Below are 12,500 nucleotides of genomic sequence, written 5' to 3'. Positions count from 1 at the left end.
TGTTGTGAAAGGGTTCCTGTATCGCCATGATCAGCAAAGCAACACAGTCAAGGTCATAGTTGCCAATTTGGGTTGAATTGAGCGATCAGACTAAAATCTCCCACCATCACCAATTCGCAATGGCCAACGTGGTGATGAAACTGTCCAAACCACAGACATGACTAAGGACATGGCTGAGGCCTTTGTCCTGCCGTGAACTAGAGTGGGCTGCATTTGTTGTTGTTGTTATACATACATGTAGTAGTCTATATATATGAGGAGGAACTAAAAGGTTTAACGAAGGATACAAATCATTCAGTGTAAAACCACATAAAAGAAGAGCCTCTAAAGTGCAAGGTTAAAGAACAATGGATAAATTAGTCACAAAGAAAATGAGAAGAATAAGAAATTACTCCACAACGAAATAAACAATGAAAGCAATAAACTAAATGCAATGGGTTCAACACTGTCTCATGTGAATGTAATCTCGTGTGAATGGAGGGGATATATTGAAGATTTATTAAATGTGAAAGATAAAAAAGGCAAACTAAATAATTTAAACTTATCCCTTTGCTCGGACCACATACTTTTTCTCATAAGAGTCATTGCTCTGGAACGTAAAATCAATGGTAATTTTCAATCACATAAAATTACCTGCTTTTAAAATATCACAAAACAAAAAAACTCCAAGAGTGCAGATCTCCAACACGGCAGCTTATTTCTCGAAACCACCGAGCCTTTCCAAGAATCAACATAACAGTTTAAAATCTTTGTAAGTTTCATTTCTTAACGATTGAAATAATGGCCGTATGTTTGATGACCAGAATTTGATCTTTTGATTGACCTTGACCTTGAACTCGACCTTGACCTTGGACCTTAGACATTAACAGCTCTTTACATAACAGTTTAAAATCCCTGCAAATTACATTACTTTATGGTTAAAATTGTGGCTATATGGTTGATGACCGAAATCGTTTGCTTGACCTTAACATTGAAGTCGACCTTGACCTTCGACCTTAGCAAGTAATAATATGAACCAGAAGTCTGTGACAAAAATGTCCAAACTTATGGCTGATTATGTGAATTGGACATTTTGCTTGACTGTGACCTTCACCTTTGACCTTGACCTTCCAAAATTTAATAATTTCCAGTTTTTTACATAACAGCTAATCCCTGCAAGTTTCATTACTCTACGATTGAAATCGTGGCAAGGAAGCTGTTCCCAAACAAACACACAAACAAGGGGTAAAACATATCCTCCTTCCAACTTCGTTGGCAAAGGTAATAATCTGGGTTTCGTCCAAGGCTACAATTATTCCAATGTTAACGCATAATGTATAGAAACTAATATATTTAGGATTTGAATATCAGACAGTTCCTGATATAATTTACAGTTGTCTATTGATGCAAATAACTAGCATATAAAATATATATAACAAGGTATACAAATAGCCATTTTAAAGCACCCATAATACGTAAAACTTCATGTATACAATAGCACAAAAAACTTGTCCAAAAATCTGGATAAAACTCTCTTCCAACAAGAAAACACGGAAGAAAGGAAAAGAGCTAAAACCCTCCCGTGAAATCGAGCGAAGAATCTCGTAGAAGAAGCACTTAATTGTGATGAGTAAAGGGTCGGCAGGGATGGAGTTAGATGGGGCTGGGAAGAAGGGCTGGAGTGGAGAAGCCAATTATAAGTCGTTATCGGCGTATCAGCAGTGTCCACGTCATCTTGGATGACAGAAGACTCTCATAATTGTCACGTGTCTCTTGACTTGCACGCATGACGTATGGAAAATGTGTGTGGCTACTAGTTTTTGGTGTTTTTATCTGCTATGTGTTATCTATGGATATCAGCAAGTGAATTAATTACACAAGTGTAGAAGACTCTACGCCCTTTCACTAAAAACCAATCGGAATCTAGTTTCTGTTTCTCCCGGAGTTATAAAAAGTACAGAATAGCCAATTGTTAGTAATTTCACAAATTTTGCAAGGATATTTTACAAGGAAATGTTAGTGTCTTGGGGGGAAGAAACACAATTTGAAACAATGTTACTATAATGTAAATAATCAAGAAAACAGGTTAGAAGAAAGATATAAATCAAAGGGTATTTAAGATACATTTACCCCTTTAATTAAATGTTGATATAACAGCTTCCAGCTTATCAAATTTGGTTTTAATTAAATGCCAAAAAGGGCAATTCTCAAAGAACAAGGACTTTAGAATCTTTCATATTATCAAGCAGAATAAACTGTACTAAATACCTTGAAAGTGAAGTGAATGACAAAACTAACATAAGCGACAGACGCATAAAAAAAAGAAAAAAAAAGGATCACAGCTGAGCGTAAGGTCAATTTCCCCTTTTGAACTGTAATGTAACTAATTCAACGATCTATTACATTTTAACCATATAACAGCCATTCAATTATATTGAAACTACTGTAATTTACACATTTATCAAAGGTAACGTTTTACAAGTGTATCTCTTCAGTGATTAACAATATATTTTATTTGCATAGATAACCTTTTTATAGCCTGACGGATTTTGAGTTGTGGCGAAAACAACTTTACATGAGGGGTACTTCCGTAGTAAAATTGTTGGTAAACCAATGTCTTTATATATGATTCTAGGCCATGGGAAATTTCCTCGCATCTCAGTAATTGGTTTTCTTCATATTTGTCATAGATTGTCACAAGATTAATCTACCTGTAGATACTTCTCTTGCAGATAACATTTACCTAAATAAAACAACCCTGCTGTATTTCTGGCGTTAGCTATGATTCAACCCTTGCCGGAAATAGCTACCTAACAACAATCAATACTACCATAAGCTCAGTTCATGCCCAGATAGGAAGAAAGAAATGGACAAATTGAGATGAGGAATATTACTAATTTTCATATCAATCATTGCCATCCCGAAATCCCTTCTTTAACTTCATAAAGATTTTCACTTCATATCCTTAGTAAAACTTGACACGCAGTAACGTTGACCAACCTCTCGTATGTATTTCTGCCTTAAATACAGATTTATTCCATATCCTAAGACAGAAAGGGACATTTTAAATTTATGGACCCTTTAAATTTATATCTAAATAGTAAGTCCTAATGTTTTGTCAGAAATTCAGTTTGTTCAAACCAATTTTACATCATATCTATACAGTCAAAAAAGGTTTTTTCATTACAACTATACTTAAATATTTATCTTTTTACAGTTATTAAATCTTGATCTTCTCCTAATATTGCCCTTCAGTAACTGTAACAACTTCAGATGCAGAGCCTCAAAACAAACAAATTGAGTAGCGCAATAATTGGCGATCAAATCTTCCAAAGCAGCAAATGTGTCGATTAAATCACAACCTTCGTCTAAGTTCAGTAGTCTCAAAAATCCAAACCTGTTTCCAAGAATGCAGCTGTTTGCATTGCCCCATCTTTCAGGATATCTCACACAGGATTCTTCAAAATGTCCAGTCCAATAGTCTAATAAGATTGCAGGACCTCTTTTTTTTTTTTTTTCAGGACCTTACTTTCTCTGTTGTACGACGTATTTGATGATACATATATCTTATTACTGACAGGGGACCGAATGATCGACGTCGGGAAATGAAATCTATTAACCACAACATAAATCTAATTCACCCGAAACGGGAACAGAAATGCGTGTGCATGAAAATACATACATACATACATACAGAGAGAGAGAGAGAGAGAGAGAGAGAGAGAGAGAGAGAGAGAGAGAGAGAGAGAGTACATTCATCTAAAGGTAACAAATAATGTATAATCTTGATGTTTTCATGAGGTAGGCTATATATATATATATATATATATATATATATATATATATATATATATATATATATATATATATATAGATACATTATATATATATACATAAACACACACACACACACACACACATATATATATATATATATATATATATATATATATATATATATTTGTAGAAATCACAAAAGCTGACACATGATAGACATAGAATATGTATTATAGCAACGAAAGGAAAATTGAAAAGACTTTATTGCAGTTGGTACTTTCGGCCCATCACTACTAATCAAGTCATATGATTTTTCCTTTCGTGGCTAATATATATATATATATATATATATATATATATATATATATATATATATATATGTATATATATATACATATATATATATATATATATATATATATATATATATATATATATGCGTGTAAGTGTGTGCGATTGTGTGTGTGTGATATTTATATTTCTGACTTATATACTATACACAAATATAATTTCAATTGTAAAAAAAGGTGGCAAAATAAAGACGGTGATAAAAAATGGTGAAGTACATAGTAGCTGATTGAAATTTGTAAAATGGAAAGGTTGATATTGATGTCCTTAAACTTGAAGAACGATTATTTGGCTAACAAATAATTTGATGAATTTGATAAATTTCTATTATTCTTTATTAAACTAATAACGATTCTCGTTGGTTTGAATTTATTTATCGTTATTACGAATGATGTAAGATTCCGATGGGGAAATTTAGATTTTATTTCCCTTTCTATAAAGATCGAAAACCCAAGTGTACAGTTACTGCCGATGGGGAGCTCTCATGGGATGCTATGTCTCTGAATAGAAGCAGTAAAAAGTAAAACAATAAATAATTTATTGCTATTATACTTGGATAAATTAAGCAATTTAATGAACATATGAATGATCCAATATCACATGGATATGATTTAAACTATCAGGAATTGGATCAATTGGGGCAATTATTCAGCATTTAACACCATTCACATACACTCAGACGGTTAACTTTCAAAGTTCTTAATTTCGAATGTTTTTTTTTCGTTTAATTTTCTAACAAATATAATCAGACGGTCTACTCTCAAACTTCTTCATTTCTATTTTTTTTTATTTTCTAACAAATACCTAAAAAGAAGAAAAAGATTTACTTCTAGGTTTAAGCCATTTTAACACAACGAATAAAGAAAGCATTTCTTCTCTCAGCGATTCATTCCTCTTTGTTGAAAGCGTTGAAAATAGTGTTGCAAGTTTTGCAGGAGGCAACGTGGATGTTGCTAAGCAATCTACAATGAAATACTACTCTAACAACAATAGCTGCCATCCCAACCCCTTCATCACTTTTGAATCCTTCTGTAAAAACCTCCTCACGCTCACTGTGTAACCCTGCTGGGTTCCAAAATTGCTTCTTGATGACAGTAAGAGGCGCCTATTTTTATTGCTCGCCCTTTTTTTTCACGTTTAAAAACGCTTTTAAAAATGCTGTGTCTGAGGGAGTTAGAAAAAAATTCTCTGACAGCCATTTTCATTAACACTTAGTTTCCTAAAGAAATTTCCATTTCCAAATATTATATCTATATTAAATCATACACAAATTAAATCATACTCAATCCCATACCCTTTGGGATCTTTTGCTCTTTTTTTTTTTTTTTTTTTTTTTTTTTTTTTTTCGTGATTTCTGGTATTTCTAAATAACGACTATATCTTCACTTTGATGTTTCCATCAAGTTTAGCATATATAAGCTCAATGAAATGTGCTTACCATCGTTAAACATATATAGTATATAACCAAATATATAATATATATATATATATATATATATATATATATATATATATATAAATATATATATATATATATATATATATATATATATATATATATATATAAATATATATACATATATATATATATATATATATATATATATAAAAATATATATATATATATATATATATATAAATATATATATATATATATATATATATATATATATATATATATAAATATATATATATATATATATATATATATATATATATAAATATATATATATATATATATATATATATATATATATAAATATAAATATATACATATATATATATATATATATAAGGTATATAAATATAAGATATACAGTATACACATATATACATCTATCCACACAAATATATACGTATATAATTTTATTGACCTATTATATCTTGAAAACGATACTCAAATTAATCAAATCGAACATCTTTGTCAGCGAGATCATTCTCATGAAAATCGGTTTGTCACTAAAATTTGTGACGGTTATGAATTTACACGAATAGAATCATTATCAATTCTGCTTCACTTCTCAAAAAATATATAATAAAATTTATGAAGGAAGCGTCTCTGTCTCATAAAATTTTAATTCATTCAGCCAAACATAAAGGAATTGGCAAGTAAAATGTGTCTCCTCTACACCCTGCTCGCAATGCATCAAAGAGTTCCCTAGTGTTGATAAACTTTGAAATATTAAGGTATATACTTCAATAAAGTGCCATACCTAAAGTTTATTTGATACTGTACGATTCTCATATTTATGTCTAGCGCAACACAAAACAAATATGAATTACAATAATGAAAAGAAATACAAATTCAACATAATCGGTTCATTTCGCGATCCTTTTCAAGCTACAGTACCATTCGTCAACGTAGAACCTAAAAGACCCAAATAAATCTTTCACGTGAATATTCCTATAATTTTCACTTCTTGAATATTTAATAAAAGGAATACGACAGATATCAAAAGATCATTGCATTCATTAATAAAGATTCACATAATTTATCATGAATGATTCTAAGACAACAGATAACCAACGTAGATCTTTAAATGGTTGATACAGAACATAATTTTTGCACATGGGGTTTCAGAAACATACTTTCATCGTAGTCTTTTCTGATTTCGACACAGAACTCAAAACTCACGAAGAGAAAAGTACTAAATTTCTAGATAAAAAGATAAAGAACATCTCATTCCAGTTCAGGAGTTTTTGAGTGCAATGATATATCATAATAATGGCAAGGCAATGCTTGATTACAAAATTACAGCTTTCCATACCGATAGCCAAAACAGAAATATACGGATAAACGCGGAGATAGCGGAACAAAATAAATACTACCAAATGGTAAAAACAGTCATAAAAGGAATATATTCATAACAGGTTGCAACAGAGTACATCACAAGATTGATATGTTTAATGACAAGAAAAGTTCTGTTGACATTCGACATTCACTGCCGAACGATGAATTTTCTTATATTTCATTTTCATTTTCAAGGCTTTCAAAGTTTTCTTGTGATGTTTGCGCTGTGCAAGTTCATGTATAAATAAGAAAATAAGAGACCTAAGTTAAAAATAAGAAGTTATCGTACTATTCGTTTTACTACCACAGGTGTAGCTTTAACCTTCTCTAAATAGAGCCTTATTTTTCATTTCAAGCCTAAATTGCCTAAACTGATGCAGGTTACGAATCTTTGTTGCTAATACAGACAATGATTTTATTAACAAAACTATCCCAGAATGAGAACTCTGCAATAGTCCTGGACACTATCAATAAAATAAATAAGTGCTGTTATTCACGACATGAAATGTAATGAACTAAAAAGTGGCTATTACAAATCCATCTCACAGGCAAAAGACTCGTAAGTTTCTTACAACATTCAAAATTTCACACGTATTAAGACAATCAATATAAAAAATGTAATATATTGAAATATATAAATACTTATTAAGAATTAATAGAAGTATAGCTCAAAATAAACCAAATAAATAAGAATGCCTATGATACTTGTGCAAAAAAAAAAAAAAAACCATACATGCGTAATACGTTATTTATATCGGATAAGCCAGCGGAAATAAATTGAACAGCACGAAACGGGACACAGACATTAAACTCAAAGCAGCAGCAAGAGAGTAAATGTTATCAATAACACGTACCTGTAAAACATGATCGATGCAATGTCTCCTACCTGAAAAATATATCAAGTGAACCAGAGATATCACTTAGGAGATACAGTACTTAACTGGGCTTTATCATGGAATTCTGGTAACTTACCAATAATTACTTAAAGTTAGTAATTAATGAAACTGTATTTCTTTGTATCCCCGTATGGAAGAGGCAAAATAAATAAATATATGGAATAAGGTTTAAAGTATATCACCTGATATAACCTGGTTTACGAGATATATATGTGTTAACACTCACCAGAATCGGAGGAGTCTGAAAAAGAAAATATAAAAAAACGTGTTAAATATAGGGTGGATATTGGATTAATGTCATCCCGTAAAATTTGGGAAATCATTCAAATGCAAAATTTGGAAATTTATTTTATGGTAAACATTTAACGTTTTCTGAAAGTGGCATTCAATAATTAAACGACGATACATTTTCCATTAAAAAATAAAACGGAGTCATAAATGATTATTTTTCATTATTTGAAAATATTTTCAAAATGTAAAGATAAAATATAGCTTGTACTGAGCTTGATATATTAGATAATTGCATATCTAAATTCTCATTATCATATTTATTTGGAAGATATTAAATCCATTATAGATCTTCTGAGCAGGAAAATTATTCCCGCATTTGCAAAAGCCAACGGAAAGACGTGGACTAACCGTCAGCTAAAAACCAAAACTGAAAAATAACTATAACAGCAAGAGAAAAGAATGGAACTTCAGACTTTAAAACATTTATAGAATATAGAAAAAAATGTCAATTGAAAAAAAAGCTAACTCCTTGCTAGGTATAAAATTCTGAAATGTTTTCCTCTCCAACATTCCGAGTCAAATTCTCTAAACATACCATGAAAGATAACTCATTAATCCGGCCATTTTTCTTGTTTTCTATGAATTTTTGGAGCAAAAAGAAAGATTTATAAGCAGTCGTCATAACTGGCATTTTTGCAAAAACCAACAATACAATTTTCCACAGCAACCCTCTAACTCTCTCTCTCTCTCCCTTCATGGATAAACAAGATATGAACGCTGCGTACTGCAAATGACTGATAAGGCCAATTACAAAGGACATCCAGCAATTGAAATAGTTGTATCCCACATTAGTTTCCATTTCCAGTAACTCTACACTCTCCCCGAGACAAAGATATTTAGATTTATCGGCATCATTTGCCATAATCTCGTATTTCATGAATACTCTTCATTTTGTTAATTCACAAGTGAAAGAGGCGGGCTGGAATTTGTGGAACTCGTTAAAGCACTGAAAAAATTAATAAACATCCATGAATGGAGAGAATGATGCAAGAGATAAAAATTGAATTTAACTTTTGAAAACAGGTTTCAAGTAGCTTCAGCTGGTACGTGTTCTGTTGCGTGTTCGGGCTAAAGTACGTTTAAACAGGAAAAATAAGTTATTCGTTTAACCTTCGTTTTGGCTAATAAAAACAAAAGACAACATTATCAATATTCTTTCTCTGGATTCTGAGAAGCCGGATTCGTTTCAGTAAGGTGTCAAATAAAGCAACGACCTAAAGTCCTTAACTCTTATTCCCACAATCTCTCATTAATAAAATCAATTTATTCAAATCCATGTTTCTAAAAGAAAAACAAAGGAATATCATTTAGGATATATGTAAAAGGAATTGAGCCATAGCAGTTATAATAGTCTTAGATAGATCAGTTATAACATTTTAAAATAAAAACAAATCAGGAAAAGACTTGAAGGTCAAGATTTCATCGTCGGTTTTATTCTTAAGTTTTACTACGGAGACCTGCCAGAAGATACAGGCGGTTCATATACACTTTGCAGCTGGAGTTACTATTTATAGATATATATAACTTTTTTAAATGCCTGTCTTTGATAATATAATAGTAAATAGCTAAGAACGTCTGGGCTGCAGTTTTCCAAAATGTGTCCATGAAATCTGGCTCTACGTCTACCAGCCAGGAACTCTTTGGTTATTCTGCCTACTGCAGACAAAATGTGTGTTACTTTGTTTATCTAATTAGTCACTTAATTCAGCTGGTCTATGCTGTGTTTTGCTTGCTTGCAATTTAACATTATCTCATTGCTCCTCTGTTCTGGCAAGTGGTACACGTGACGCCACACCTGTTCTCACCAAGTGGTCGAGTAAACCTGCTTTGACTGTTCTCTCTAATCATTTTTTTCTGTTCTTGTGCAACGGCAGCACAGAGAGCAATAGCCTGGCAGCCATCGTGCATGGGGCAGCAAATTCCCAAACATTAATTAATTTTTCCCCGCAAATATTGTCCGTTACAACCGCATGCCAATGAGTCCGGTTGTCTGCACTAAGTACATGAGCCATATTACTTCTGTTTTCTCTTGATAAGAGCAGTCTTCATTGCAGAGCACCCAGTATGTCTCCAGATGCTGTATGGAATAAAACAACCTATGGCTAGGGATCTTATTTCTCCATCAATGCAATCACCTGTCTTCTATGAAAATTATCTCATATCAGTACTTTGTCCAGGCTGCCTCAGCCAAATTAAAATGGTTGGTTTCTATAGTTTAATAACTGTCTTTACTTATATAAATTACCTTTCATGAAAATTTACTTTCTTGAACTGTAATGTCTATCCATCAACTTTAATTGCCTTATAAATATTTTTACTTATGTGCCTTTATTTCTAGTGCCTACATAAATGTTATCTTGATACTCCTCATTAATTACCTTGTCTTCTTTTAACAGGTTCTGTGACTCATGTAAGTTCCCAGGTATTCCCAGAACGTGAGACCCTGTCCGAGGACAAGAATGATCAAGCACTAACAACGAAGAGTGCTAGGAGTACAGCCACTAAGATAAAAAGACAAGTGTGGAGTTACGAAGAAATAATTTCTCAGGACCTGCCTACTATGGTCTAACCCACCATGACAGATATTCGCTCCCCTTTTGAGTACTTCTAGGACATGCTCATGCTGGCTGTTGTAGAGGACACTGTATACTAGGCAATATCTCTATGCTGAGCAGAAGGATGTTAGCACTACAATCTACACTGATATCAACATTTAAAGGAGCGTGATCCAGATGCCTTGTATAGAGAATTACTGGTCATAATAAGCTCATATATTGCTGATTGCGGAGGTGATGTCCTCATAAAGGGTACAGCTCAAGCGGTCTCTTATACATTTCAACAATAATGAAAATGCACGGACCACCATAGATGGATTCTTCAAGATTCAGCCAAAAGGAAGTTTTTGAAGGTGGCTGAGACTTCAGCACAGTCAGTGGATGAATCCATGGTAGCACATAAGTGGATCAGGGTGGATTTTTACAACAGTACATGCCAAATAAGTCTGACCAGCGGGGGTTCAATCTGTTTTGCAAGAGAAGCATTGATGGTTTCAGCCATGAAACCACTTTCTCTAGTCACCCAACCCTTCTTAAGACCCTGAAGAAACCAAAACAGTCTGTCATTTATGCAGATGCCTGGTTTATGTGTATTGGCTTAGTATAGTACCTCAAAGAACAGTATGGTTACAATAGAAATGTGGCTATTGTGAAGACCAACTGGATTGGTTATTCACCACTCACATCTGCTAAGAAGTTAGGGAAGAAGTCTGTATCTGCAGTGAAATCCGAAGCCTACTCGTCTGAAGAGGTTATTTCTATGTGGAGGAAGCACAACATAATTGCCAAAGTCCTTCAAATGCTGGGGTGGCCCCAATTAAGAGTCTTACACTATGGCAAACTGCAGAAGATGAAGGTAGAGGTACCCTATCCCAATTTCATAAAGTAATACTATGGAAAATGAGGTCCCCTGACAAGTCAGACATGCTGACCTACCTTTACAAGACTCCTGTGAGAGCTAGACAGTGCTACATAAGGATATTTAGGTACATTCTGTACTTGTGCATTTGTTACTATTCTTATAATATTTTATTTTTCAATAATAATAATAATAATAATAATAATAATAATAATAATAATAATAATAATAATAATAATAATAATAATAATAATAATAATGATAATAATAATAATAATGTACAACTCCTATACAAGAGAGAGACTGCAAATCGTCAAAGGAGAAGCTGTTGCCTCTGAGAAATCTCTGACTTGACATCTCTCAGTTTGTAAAATGTCAAGAGACCATGACGCCAATTGAGGGCATGGGGATGTAGGCTAAACACCATACCCCAAGGCATTTGGTGCCTTTCACATTATGGGAGGAGGAATTTAGTCCTTATGACTGGGAGGAGAGTCTAATGGTATCTACAGTATATTTAAGCAGAAAGATGATGTCATGAAATATGGTAACTACAGGGGAATTAAAGTAACAGATCATGGCTTGGAAGTTTTTGAGAGGGTACTAGATGTGAGATTGAGAGAGATTGCACAGTTTGGGAAACACCTGAATGGATTCATGAAGAGGAGAGTGACTGTGAAGGCCTAATTTATAGTAAAGCAGCTACAGGAAAAGGGGCTAGAGGGAAACCAGAAGCTCTTTTGTTGCTTTTGTAGATCTAGAGAAGACTTATGATAGAATACCAAGAGAAATTATGCTTCGGTGCTTGAGGAAGAATAAAGTCGTGGTTAAAATGATGTAAAAAAAGAAAAGAAAAAGGACATAAGTAATAACATAAATAAAGAATTGTGGAAGCTGCTACATGCAAATTAATTGGTGATTACTGCTGAAAATAGGGAAGAGTTACGGAAAAGGGTTGTCGAGTGGTAGGAGTCTTTGGAGATGGTTGGCTTGAATGTAAAGTG

General features: G+C 32.8%; 1 protein-coding gene across 1 annotated transcript in view; it reads right to left on the bottom strand.

Annotated features, from left to right (window-relative positions):
• LOC137614707 (uncharacterized) overlaps positions 1 to 12,500 on the bottom strand; it is a 274,793-nt gene that overhangs the window by 166,655 nt on the left and 95,638 nt on the right. Inside the window, exon 3 of the mRNA XM_068344390.1 lies at positions 8,018 to 8,032. Coding sequence (XP_068200491.1) covers positions 8,018 to 8,032 — 15 coding nt within the window. The remainder of the gene's footprint in view (positions 1 to 8,017; positions 8,033 to 12,500) is intronic.

This window comes from Palaemon carinicauda, chromosome 21 (assembly GCF_036898095.1).
Source record: "Palaemon carinicauda isolate YSFRI2023 chromosome 21, ASM3689809v2, whole genome shotgun sequence".
NCBI classification, from domain to species: Eukaryota; Metazoa; Arthropoda; class Malacostraca; order Decapoda; family Palaemonidae; genus Palaemon; species Palaemon carinicauda.
This window is presented reverse-complemented; position numbering and strand designations above follow the sequence as displayed.